Source organism: Pithys albifrons, chromosome 6 (genome assembly GCF_047495875.1).
Source record: "Pithys albifrons albifrons isolate INPA30051 chromosome 6, PitAlb_v1, whole genome shotgun sequence".
Taxonomy (NCBI): domain Eukaryota; kingdom Metazoa; phylum Chordata; class Aves; order Passeriformes; family Thamnophilidae; genus Pithys; species Pithys albifrons.
The window spans coordinates 51,305,130-51,318,993 of record NC_092463.1 but is presented as its reverse complement, the minus strand read 5'-3'; the positions used below and the strand labels follow the sequence as shown (position 1 = coordinate 51,318,993).

General features: G+C 37.5%; 1 protein-coding gene across 3 annotated transcripts in view; it reads right to left on the bottom strand.

The window, feature by feature from the left end:
- The window catches only part of USH1C (USH1 protein network component harmonin), a 47,205-nt gene that overhangs the window by 12,289 nt on the left and 21,052 nt on the right, over positions 1-13,864 (bottom strand). For 2 of the 3 annotated variants that reach the window (XM_071558878.1, XM_071558880.1), the window contains exons 14-15: positions 11,362-11,486; positions 9,423-9,499 (exon numbers count right to left, since the gene is read on the bottom strand). In XM_071558878.1, coding sequence (XP_071414979.1) covers positions 9,423-9,499; positions 11,362-11,486 — 202 coding nt within the window. The remainder of the gene's footprint in view (positions 1-9,422; positions 9,500-11,361; positions 11,487-13,864) is intronic. The other variant, XM_071558879.1, reaches the window with a different exon arrangement.

Below are 13,864 nucleotides of genomic sequence, written 5' to 3'. Positions count from 1 at the left end.
AGCACTGGAACGCTCAGTAAAAGTATATTAAAGGGCTTACCAGGGCCTCTGATTTGATTGTTGGCCTGACCATAGAGTCAGGATGCAGCATAACTGGTTTAGAGACTATGGGCACCCCTGGATGACGTTGGGTAGGTGGGCTTGGAGCAAGTTGCTATGGAGTTAATTTAAGAAAATTACAATTCAAAACATCATTTGTGCAAATCCATCATTTCATCAAAATGCCTCAATTCAGTTTATCATAATGAATTTAGCAACACTAATAGAAGAAAAAGATAACAGAATTATTTTAACTAAGGCTTATAAAGTCAACAAACCGAAATGCAATTGCTCTTTCATACAAATAGTAGTTTTTCCCTAAACTCTGGCTTCACCAGCAAGATGATGCAAAAATCTCAGGCCTGCTTTTGGTATTTTTCCCATAAAGGCAACAAACTGAATGAGAAGCTACAGGAAAAAACCCCAAACCTGCCAAAGTTGAATGCAAGAACACAGTGAACCCAAAATAAGATTTTAACTAATCCATGGCTTAAATAGATCTTTTAAGAAATTCTCCAGGGCTGCAGCAAACAGCTTTCCTAAAGAATTTTAAGTTAACTTATCTTGATTTAAAGGGCAGGGTTAGTTACACTAATTACCTACCCTTGACTCCAGAAAGTACAGATACCAGAGGCATCTGAGACCTAACCATTCAGCACGTACTAACCCAATCCTACACTTCTCATTCAGCCAGAACTCCCACTGACGTCAAGCAAGAGTTCAAAACTGAGCCCCATGGGTTCAGTTTCTGACTTAACCCCAGCAACTTTTCATACACTTTTCTCAGTGTTTCTCATAGGATATGTGATGTATTTCAGATATCATTCATATAGGACAAGTTGTATCCTCTGAAATTATCTACTTGCTTCCAAGTAGCCTTTTTTTTTTTAAATAGAGGATTTTTTTTGTGGCTTTACTTTTTTCCCTTGTCCTTTTTAAATAATTAAAAAAGTGTGGAACCAGATATTTGAAAGTCCCTGTGGATATCTCTCAACTAATGTTGTTACACACTGCAAAATATATTTTTGTGTCATTAACTTTCGGATCTTAGAAGAATCAAAATCAACAGAGTCACAGATACCAACTTGCTAAAGCTGCAGTGGAACTGGATGACTTCTTCTGGAGTCACATAATTTAGCAACAGATTTTTCTAGAGTGTAGAATGGGGAAACCTGTCATCTGGCCACCCTGATGTTGCTCCTTTGGAGCTGAAACTTGCATCTTAGCACACATTATATTTAAAATATAGATTGGTCCTAGATTCTTTTGCCTTGGCAGAAGAACAAAGTACATGCTCTGTATGTCTGTGACATACAGACATTCAGAAGATGGAAACATGGACTGTATGTCGCTAAACTATTGAAATACGAAATCCATGGACCATTAGGAGTCACTTCCCCTACCTGGTATTAGCTAGCTTTCAATACAGCAATGAATCCACACACATAAATCCATGTGCTCAATTTTAAACAAAGTAGCCATGCAGAGAAAACCCCCGACACCTCCTTGACATTAGCATTACATGGGAAGTTCATAAAACTACAGTTGTTATTAACAGAGCGGGACATACCAGTGGATTGCTTGTCACAGAAGATACTTTGCCGACGTGGGAGGTGTTTCTTACAATCTAAACAGTAACAGACTTAGTTCTGGGTTCATATGAAGCATAAAGCTAATAATGATTTTGAGAAACAGACCATTTATATCAGATATTTTAATAGTTAGCTGTCAAGAAGGTACTTGACAGGATTTTAATCCTTTTGTAAGGTATTTGTTTGAGCTGAATTCAAAATTAAATAATGAAAAACCAAAAATGTAGCAACAGAGATTTATCAGTTTGAGTAATATTAGAAAAGTTAACTTATGGGACAACTATAGCTGTCTTATTGTTTGGCTTTAAAAGGCACAAACACAAGATCTTTAATCCATGAAGTCACATAGCACTGCTTCTGCTTATCTGTGGTGTTTAAAACCAACTCTGCAAAAAGTAGCAAGGATAAATTGTCAACCTTTGAATTTTTCTTCCATTTCTGAAACCACGTCAGGAATACTGAGTTACCTACTTATAAACAAGGCAGCTTTGGCTCAGTATTAATATTTTACTAAGAGTCTAGACATTTCCTCATATACACTAATTAAATTCAGGGAAAACTGACATTAATTTTAAAGGAAAGTTATTTATTTTTACCTAACCTATTTTTCTTAATTATTAATTTCTTTTCTCTAACATATGTTGCAGTGAAAAACTGCCAGAAACACACAGTAGAATTTATTGGTTTGGGTCAGATCCAGTATGGCAGTTTTTTATATTACTACTTCTATCTGAGTATTTTCTATAAGCTTTAGAAGAGTGTATTTCTCCTGTCAGTGTATTTTATACACTTGGTTTGTTTCATATGATTTTTATTTTGCAAATAACTTGGGAAATCTGTTATCCATAAGAACATTTGATATTTCTATTTCAATGGATATAGCATCTTAGCACTTCAAATATATAAACCACACTGGCTGATTGTAAGAGGTCCACTTTAGCTTAGAAGAGATTCATAGTTCACCTAAGGGCAAATACATAGAAATAACTGATCAGTTTTCTCTGAACAGGGATTAATTTTCAAATCCTTCCCCACCCCAACCAGAAACATGCAAATATTATTTAGTAAACATGCAAAACCCCTGAAAAACAACAATGCAGTCAGACAATCCATGCAAAAACTGTGTAGTAAAGAAGTGACCATATGGGATCCTCTTCTGCTGTTTGAAGTAAGTAAGAATCTTTTGCCACAAAACCAAGTACATGTACATGTAACATTAACATGTAACACTACAGTGCTTAGCAAAGGGAGTTATGATGAAATGGCTCCCATTTCTTATCAAACTGAGATCTGGCACACTATTTCCTATATTTGATCCTCTTTTGGACTCAGATTGTAATAAAGTCAAAGGGATTTCTCAGAGTTCCTAACTCCCGTGTGTGCAACAAGTCAACATGTGCTTCTTTATTTTACTGGCAAATTATACAGTTTTGACCTTTCAGAAGTTTGAGTTTCTGATTTTAAGCCAATTTCCTCTGTCCAATCTTCTTACCCAATACAGTGATTTGACGAGATAGTTTAAACACTTTCACAAGTAATTTACATACACACAGATATTTCTCAAATTTAGCTATGAATTAAATCCACTACCTATCACTGCTTTTTAAAAAATCTTTAAACATTCAAGGCCAAATGGTCTTTTTTTTCACATTTTTTCATCTGCATGAGATAGGGTTACAATGTATGTAGGCAGGAGAGAAAAATCCTCTTGACTTGAATTTCAAAAATGTTAAAATAAAGCTACCTCTGGACTGTATTCACTACTAACAAACTATGAAACCATTTCATTTTCTCTTGCAACCTTGCATATGGCAGATGGGCAGATCTAGTGGACAAACTGCGTCATGGATGAGAGGAGGGAGGCACGCAGGGGAATGGTAAAGGTGAATGCATCCAAACAGATCATGAGGTCACCTGGGAAGCTGGTGTTACCGACAGGGCTGGACCTCTTGAAAGTGGAACGTTTGAGGGGGGAAGTGGATGAGGTGGTGATGCTGGAGTAACAGTGGGTGGTGGTGGTGGAGGTGGTGGCGCACGCTGTTTAGGCTTGTCAACTTCATCTAAGTTTATATCATCAAGATCTGTGGTGTGAAGCTGCAGGCCACCGGCAAAACGCCGCATTGATGTGGCAGAAGGAGAAGCAGAAGGACGTCCACTTGCCAACTATGTGGAACAGAACAGAAATCTGCCTTAACAGTTCTGCCTCCAACAGTTCTGACAAAATTAATGACCAATCCTAGAACACCACCCAGTCTATCTGCTCCTGCACAGGGAGTTTCCCACACACAGAATATACACAAATGTTTTCTCTGAAGGCTTTTTAAAAGCACTCCTGGGGATTCTAGTTTAAAAAGGATGGGAGTGCTGTGACAGTAGCCTCAGCTGCTGGGGTAGGAGAGACAAGAAAAGAACCCCTACAAAACCCCAATAGCATGAAGTCTTCAGAAGGTAAAATCACAGGACAAATCACAGATAACCCAACTAGCTCTTATGAAGAGAAAACAAGAATTACTCCTTGCAATGGTTATTATCTGAAAGGAAAGTAATCAATGACAGGCCCTGAAATTCTAGGTCACTAAAAAAGTGAAAAGGCATTAAAGTAGTGAAAACATAACCACATGCTAATACAAGAAAGGAAACTACACTTAAGCAGCTCTAAAACAAAAAGTTCAGTGAGGTATGAAATTCAGACCCTCAAGGGTGTTGAGATCTTATAACTTCTGTAAATCCATGCCAGATCTATTGTGGGGCTAACAAATGCCAGAGTTTGAACATAATGAGCAGCTCACCCCCCAAAAATGAGGTTGTGTATATGAAGGAGGATTCTATGTATGCTGTTAGAGTTAATAACATTTTTTTTATCAGTGATCAAGCTTGAGTATTTAAGAAAATTCAATAAATACTCTTTCATTTTGCTGTTTGGTAAACTTAGCTGAGGAAAGATTACATAGATGAACTGACAGACATATTCATCTTAGTCTAATATGACCATGGTTCTCTCAAGTGGGTAATGCTGTTGACATTCTTTTGGATCTCCTTATTTAACACACTGTCTGATACTGAAAAACAGCTATTTCTTTGGCAGAGGTCAGGAGATCTTGATTGCTCTTGCATCGAAGCAGCAGTTCATGCCAGTAGTACCTGAATATTTTTCAGATGAATTTACCCATCAAAAGCACTCAGGTTTTGTATTTTACATGAGTTTAACTGCTTGAGTGGTTTTGTAGGAAAATTGTAATATAGCATTTATATATAATGCAATAGAAGGATTGATGGAGCAAATACAAAACAGAATCCTAGTTCTAAATCTGGCCAGAGATCTGAAAAAACAAAAGTGTTTGTAATCCATTATGTTCCTTCTTACGATACACAAAGTAAGGGGGACAAAGTTCTAGCCAAACACAAGCCGCCAAGTTTAGGTATGGAGAGAAAACAGCATAATCATTCCAGTGTCCTAAAAACCTGCACTGAAAAGCCAAATGGATCTGAGCCTAGGGCCATGAAGAACAGAAAACCAGCTGCTTTTTTCAGAGCTGCTCCACATTGACCTAAAGGCAATTCATGTGAGAGTGTTCCCCAAGGGTCCCTTTTGTGGTTGTGATTTCTTGGGGATCCCACAGGAGTTCAGCAGATTGCAGTGTTCCTCTTGAAAGCAGCTGTACTTGGAAAAGAGCCAGAGCTGCAGGATGGTGGGAAAGCCTCACTCCACATCTAGAACCATTAGGCTCTAAGGAACAATCACTATCTGCAACTCCCTTAATTTAAGGGGGCTATTTAAAGCACAAACCCAAACCCCAGTCTTTGGGAGTTTCTCATAGTTTTGTAATTTTCTTAACCTGTACCTTTATGTTATGTACTACAAGGAGGCACTCAAGAGCTCATCATCAATGATGTTCTTATTTTCATAGGATACAAATACAGCTGGGTATTCTCATCTCAGTTCTGTTACTGGCAGCATGTCCCAACCCTGCCCAAACAGTTCACGAGTCAATAAAATTGTTAATTTTGTGGTGATATTTACTTAAAGACAAAATAAAACCAGTTCATTAAAAAATGTTTAAATCTTCATAAAATATAGAAACAGAAAGTGCTAGAGATGGTAATTCATCAATTACTGACTTTTTCCCCCCTCAGAACGAAGGCTTAAGGGGAAAGATAAGGGCAGATTTTCCTCTGGTAAAAACCTATTGTTTTTAGGACACAAGCAGCGAGTTATTTAGCGATCATGGAATATAGGGAAAAACCAGAATTTTACCTCAGGAGACTCATTCTCCACAGAGGAAATCTGTTCTAACCGTGTTTGACAAAGTCTTTCCACCCAGTGCTGCACCTTTTCTGATTCTTCCAGGTCCTCTCGCTCTGTCTCAGATACCTTAACCATAACAGTGATGCATGAGAAAGGTTGTATGTATGGTCACAGTAAAAATATGTTTCAAAAGTAGGAAAGGAAACACCATTTAAAATAGTTTTTTAAATTATAATGCTTTTGAGGATGATTTCTTATGTTCCTGTCTTTCATTAAATTCATCACTACACATGGACACTCATTAACTGCTGAGCTCTAAACAAGCAAATGTGGGAACAGAGTTTTGCAGTGAAACAGCTTTTAAACTTCATTATGTTTGACATACTTAAACAAGTTTCCTGCTAAGAAAATTCCACTTAAGATCCAGATCACTTTCTTTCAATATAGTTTTGTGTTTGATAGATCACAACATACCTCTTGCACAAGACGATTTATTTTCAGTTGTTTTTCTTTCTCCAACATTCCTTCTTTCTCTTTGGCAAGTTTTTGCTCAAACTCCATTTCCTTTTTATTCTTCTTCTGTTCACAAAAACTATCACTTTTTGACTTCTTTCGTTCTTTCCCTTTCTGGGAAGTTTTTTTACAAAAATTGTTACATCAGCTAAAAACACCACAAACTTCTAGCTTGGTACATGAGTGCCTGCCTTGAAAATTCAGTTACAGTCTATCCAAGTATGGGGATGATATTTTAAAAGAAAATCTACAGTCCATTTACTCAGCAACTTGCACGAAATTCACAACTTTTTGAAGGATCTGGGCAATTATAAGTTGGATGGGATCAGAGACAATTCAACTTTTTTTCTTCTCTGCAAGTTACAACTTTAGGGCACACAGGCCCAGTACAAAACTTTGAATAAATCAAACAGTTTTGGTTGGGTCTTGAGATATATATATATATATATATATATATGACTGATTGCTTTTAGGTGACAGATGCTCATGTATAGGTAGATGGTCTATGCATAAAACAGCTTCATGCATATGTCCTAACACCAGCATTGCATTCCTTAATAAAACTGAAACAAGGAATTAAAGAAGAAAGGCTTAGATCAGTGCAGAAACTGAACTGCTTCCAAGAAAGAACACTGCGTCACAAAGACCATGTAGCTCCTAAAAGCACTGGATAAAATCTACTCAGATGAGTTAACTAATATAGCACAAAGCAACTTTAAAATTTTAGATATAGAATGCAACCAAAGGGAAAAGCTGCATAGTGTTTTTGAAGCCTCTGTTCCTGTTGATATTATTTACTAACACATTAGAAAATACATTTAGCACTGTCTACTAAATGTAACATCAGGCAAGTCAACCTGCTGGGTATCAATGTTTGAAAATTTACTGAATTCAAAGGCACACTAAACACTACACATGCCAAAGCCTTCCAGAAGATGGACATGTATCAGACCATCTTAGCTGCATTCACTGCATTCAGATACAACAGGATGATTCATCTGTTCCACCAGTTTTCCCCATGGTTTCATTTTACTTCCTATTATAGACATTTTTAGTACAGAGTGAAATTTTGGTTTTAAAACAAAACAAAAAAAATCATTAACAATTTGGAGTAGGATGAAAATTCATCACTGTCAGGTTTAAAAATATTTCTAAAAGCAAAAGATTAAAAATATATCTTTTCAAGCTTCTCATCCACACTGTATGTCAGAGTTCAACAGTAATTGTGTAAGATCTTCATTACTTTATGGAAAGGAACTTGGACATCCTGTAAACTGTATTTGTCAGCAACAATACAAAAGACCACCTATTTGTGTGACGAGACTGAGTTTTCATAACATGAGTTTAGAATTTTCAGATAGAAATCCTGACTGCACTGGCTTTCACACAGGCTATAAATCCATGGTAATTTACAGTACTAGCAATACAAAATGGTATTGGAGTATACCATCTTTTCTGAGCCTTTAAGGACACCAGTCATATCCTCAGCACACAGAAGGTTCAAGTCCTAGGCCTAAATGGTGACACAAATACTTCATCTGCCAGAAACAATCCTGACCTCCTCAGAAACCTTGAGTTCTCAGATGATAAGTACACGAAATCTTCATCTCACTTCTACCAAAGTTAATTACCAAAAAAAAAAACAACACACCACCAAAGCACACAACCCAATAGCAAACCCCCTATAATATGGCTAATCCACAAAGAAATAAGAGAATAAAGCAACAGGATAATATTTGAAACTCTGATAAATTGAAATTGCAATACTTCAGCAGCACCTCTACAGACAGAAAAGTATTCTATCACCTTAAAGATTGCTACATTTTTTTTGCTCACTCTGTGTGATGTGCATACCTAAGAGCCTTTCGCCTTCAGCACTTCTACTGGGAAATTTGCAATGGTATAACTGGGAACTGATTATTTGGTTCCAACTGATTTTTTTTTCCTGCACTTTCTGGTGGTTTTTATAGACATGATTCTGAGGACTTCTGGAGAACATGAAGAGATGCACTGCCCACCTGTAATGAACACCTTCTATGAAGTATTGACATAGAATTTCCCCTGCAGCTGGCAGAACTCAAAAGTCCAAAGTACTCAACAGGACAAACTCCTAGACACATGGATCCCCAACACATCTTAATTTGTGAAAATGTTAAAAGAAGAAGCATTTGACTATACATAATTCCTAGTAATAAGAGAGAAGAAGAAAAATGAGGAATTCACGTTCAAACACACAGCAAACAAATTTACATATCAAACTTTGTACCTTACGGATTGTGGGAAATTTTCCTTCATACCGATAAAACCATCCAAAAGCTACAAAAGGTAAAGGAAAGGTTGTGTTTTGAAGAAAAGCCAAGGAGAAGATCATATTCTGATCAATCCATGTAACATTAACATTTATTTGAAGGTACAATACCAAAGGATTTCTATTACATGACAAGTTCTCAGTAAACTTCTTGTGACTGCTAGTACATTTAGTCGTAAGTTACCCTTATTTTAACGATACATATTTTATGTTAAACAGAGCAAATGCCACAAGTAATCTTCATACAGAACCATAAAAGCATGTGCATTGCTAAGATTTCTATAGTCACCATTCTACTTTGCAGCAGTTTTAACAAGCCCAGGTATTTAAACTCCTTAAAGTTTGCGGCAGAACACCGGCATTTGAGGAGACAAGCTTCCTTTCCTAGGACAAAATATTTCAAGCCAAGTGCATAAAGAATAAAAAACATACTGCTAATTAAAAATATACATAATTATCTAGTACCATAATTGTATATAAGAAACACTAATAACACACAGAGTTCACAATATAATGTACATTCTTGTATGATTGTTGGATGTCCTACCAAAGTGTCTTTAGAGAGCAATGACAGCAGCAGTGTCAAAAACTTTCATCTTTTACCAAAGCAATTTTATCCTATGAAAACCACATGGTCACTTCAGTGTCAAGACTGACTGTCAGGAGGAGGTGAGGCACAGGAAGAATCTGAATCAGGATGGGAAGTTAAGGATGAGTGGCAAACCTGTTTGTCCTGCTTCATGATCACTTCATCCATGTCATCTGTTTCAAGTTGGTCATGTGCAACTCCCTTTAAATCTACTAGAGAAACAAAGGAGGAAAGGAGTGAGGAGACAGAAGTGACAGTCTAACTGGAGGTTCCCATGAAATTAAAAAGAAATAGCAATGTGTGACTAGATGTTTCCATGAAATTAAAAAAAATAAAAAAGGCAGCTGGCAATGGGATATTTTTATACATAACTGAGGAAAAAAAGTCCTGCTTGAAGTAAAGCAATTTCCAACCTCCTCCAATCCTGAAGAGCAGTTAGAATCTGCATATGGACTATTTGCCTGCTTTGTGATGAAGGTGGGTGCAGAGGTAGATGGCTTTTCCTATAACTGAACCATCAGCAGTTCTAGGATATGTGGCTTCAAAAAGAAGTATCAGCCTTCTACTGCACTGTCACTGGGGCAAATGCTACACAGCGAAAATACTGAAGAGTCAGAAAACTAAACGGGTATGAGATGGTTGCAGAAGAAACAATTTCCTTTCTCAGTTTCTCACCCAAGAAAAGTGACTTCCCTGGGGTCACACACAATATAACATAATCAGGTTAGGAATAGGCCCAGGCCTCCTATGCAACAAGCACCTTCCACTTTCTATTTTTTGTACAATATGATTTTAGTACAATCTTCACATGCTATTTGCGGTCTACCATGTAGCTTCTTAACTGCCAGCTGAGCTCCAACTCTCTTCAATCCCTTCAGACAACTAAGTCCGACTTACACTTGAGGGTAATTTTTTGTGGAAATCTGCAGTGTACAAACAGGACCTCCTCAGTCTCTCAAATAATTCTGAAGAAGAGTGTCCAGTGGTATCAAATGGATTTTCAGGTCCTCACCCTGGAGGGAAGGAATGCCATCCAGAGGGGCCTTGACAGGCTTGAGAAGTGGGCCCATGTGAACCTCATGAAGTTCAACAAGGCCAAGTGCAAGGTTCTGCATGTGGATTGGGGCAATCCAAGCACAAACACAGCCTGGGAGGAGAATGGATTGAGGCCAGCCCTGAGGAGAAGGACTCAGACGAGCTGGTGGATGAGAAGCTCAACACGACCTGGTCAAGTGAGCTCTCAGCCCAGAAAGCCAACTGTATCCTGGGCTGCATCCAAAGCAGCGTGGCCAGCAGGACAAGGGAGGTGATTCTGCCGTCTACTCCGCTCTTGTGAGACCCCATCTGGAGTGCTGTGCCCAGGTCTGGGACCCCCAGCATAGGATGGGTGCGGATGTGTTGTAGCCTCAAAGATGATCAGAGGGCTGAAGCACATCTATGAGAAAAGGCTGAGAAGAGTTGAAGATTGTTCAGCCTGGAGAAGAGAAGGCTCTGGGTAGACCTTAGAGCAGCCATCTAGTACCTAAAAGGGACTACCAGAAAGCTGAAAAGGGACTTTTTAAAAGGGCATGTAGTGAAAGGACAAGGGGGAATGGTTTTAAACTAGAAGAGGATAGATTGAGATTAGATATTAAGGAGGAATTTTTTTACTGTGAGGGTGGTGAGACACCAAAACTGCAAGCTAAAGATGTTTGTACTTCACACCATTTCTTAGTAGGCTTTCCTTTTCCTTTTGCCTGATGCTGCTAATTGTTAACAACCATGACTATTAGACTGGATGTAGATTTTGTAAGATAGGTACCTGTTAAATAAAAGTTACTTATTGTGTGCTTCCAGTCTTCTGGAAATAACCAAGTCACATCATCACAGAATATTCTGAGTTGGAAGGGAACCACAGGGATGGAGTCCAGCTCTCAAGAGAATGTCCCATGCAGAGACTGAACCCACAATGTGGGTGGTATTAGCACCATGCTCTAACCAACTTGGCTTGGACACAAACTGATGATACATTCCATACAGCTCAGTGATGGGTCTGAAACAAATACAAGGAAGCAAGTTGAAATCAATTACTTACTTTTATGTTTCGAACGAGGGGCAGAGTGCACTTCTGCAGTTACACTCTTTAGAGACTTGGGTGGTTCTTTAGGACCCCAGTCTTCTTCCCACTCCTTTTTAAATTTCTCTTCCTCTGCTGTTATCCTAGAGGAAAAAAAATGCAGCTAGGAATTCCAAGTATAAAAACAACAACATCAATATATATTCATTACAATTATTTAGTGTTTAGTATGTTTGGTTTTAGGTGAATATAAAGCATATTAAACTGCTCCTTCCACCAAAGTAAATTCCTTTCATCAATATTTTTCATTTACTAATCTACTAAGATAATTTGCAAAATCAAGTGTAATGAGTAAAATATTCTTATTTTACATTGAGCTTTTAAGGTGAATTATATAAACACCACACAGCTACTAAGTTCAGTGATACACTACAATACTGACTGTCACCTTGAAGTAAAAAAACATCTCTCACCTAGTAATTTTTCATTTTTAGAACTGGAAGTACCTATTAGAAAAACAGTCAGTTTTAAGTAAAACAATTAGTGACAGAATATCACCACATGCCTAAAGTGGAGGTTACAATGGTGAATTATACTTAAAAAGTACACGTCTTCTTTCTAGGTCTTAGTTCCACTTTAGAGGATTGCTTCCTAAACACATAGTTCTAGTTTGCACTAAAAAGTGACTCTTCCCAAAAATAACTAAATACTCTTGAAACACAAATGACATTCAGTTCAGGACTCCAGGAAGAAAATGAAAAAAACCCCAACAAAACAACAAAAACAAACAAACAAAAAAAACAAACTAGAAAAGAGAAGATATGGGAACAGAGGGGTAGAGGGGGAATGTCACACTTTGGGGAAAAAGGAGCTTGCAGGACAAGGAAAATACCTAGAAGGCACCTAGAATGGCACCATGATAAAAAAAAGGGACATTTTGAGGGAAAATTCAGCAAATACCAAGTAGGTCACAACAGAAGTGTCATATAACCTAACTGCTTGGAGCTTCGTATATGGTGCCTTAAGTGATCAAGGATCTATTTTTGACTATAGCCAGAATTGAACTGGTAAACTGATATATAGTGCCAAAATTTACCAGGTCTTAGATATATATAATGCCATTTATACTTGGATTATCTTTTGCATTTCTAAATGAGCTAAAGTAAATTGAAAAAATACTCACATTGGGTCAAAGCACACTTAAATGTGGAGCTGCGCTCAGTATTTAAATTTAGAGGAAGAGTCAATAGCAGGGAACAATGGTTAGAATGTTTTTATATTTCATTTTAAAAAGAAAATGGTGTTACATTGTAACTTCAAGACTCTGCATCTGGAAGTACACAGAGTTAGGGACCTCTGCCACGTAAGCACATTTGACAATTTTTCTAAAATGCACGCAGGATATAAAAAACCAGCACAGTGACTTTATACAAGGAATTCCTACAGAAAGGATTCTTAAAAGCAAGCAAGAGGTGATCCTCACAAACCATTAATAGAGAAAAATATTGTATTCTAGTGGAACTGCTTCCCACAACTGCTTGTTATATCTAAGCTTTAGTTTTCATCTAAGTTCCTCTACTACCATTCTCCCTCCTCTCCTCACCAAAGAAATTGACACTGACTTAACATTTTGGATTGTAATAAGGAAAAGCTTCACAGTGCCTAAGCAGCACTTGAAAACTACACAAAGAAGTATAAAGCCATGCCAGACCTTAAAATGAGCAGGCCTAAAGGCATGAAAGCTCTCCCTGAGTAAAGATGCAGTTAGTTCCAAAGAGCACTGCAGATATACAGCATTCATTATAACAGATGGGCAAGCTGGATTTGGAGAATGGAATCATTCTTCACCTGTGATGGTCTGCTTTTATAGCAGCTTTTGGCTATTGCAGGGATTTCTGCGCTAGACCACAATAAAGAACAGGATGTTATCAATTCCCCAGGAATTAGAAAAGGGAAATGCATAAGAATCCATCCATGGGCTGCAATAGAGCCCATGGCTGGACTGTTGTTTTTCTCTTGTCATAGCTGGGGAATATATTCCTTTTTGCACCTTGCAGATTCAGATCAAACAGGTACTGTGCAACTTACTCATCTTTCATGCAATTTTCCAACATCATTTAGAAGGGAAATTAATTACTGGGAAAACAACAATATGTAATACTGATTAATTTCAAACCTCCAAATATAAAACAATGCTTGAGATAAAAATATAGTACTGACTATATCATGATGCAACCCTTGAATGTGTCTTGTTCTGAGAATCACAGCTTTTTAAAGCCAGAATAGACTGTGATAAGAATCAGATTTCTTGAATAAAATAGGTTACAGAACTTCCTGGTGTTGGTGCCACAGTTTTAATTTAATTAATTCTCACCTTAGAAAAGCAAAAGCCTAGTTAAAATTTATGATGACTGAAATTTCTACTAAGTTGATTAGCATCACATAGTCCTTATTTTACAGAGTCACAGAACATGCTGAGTTGGAAGGACTCACAAAGATCATCAAGTCCAACTCCTGGCCC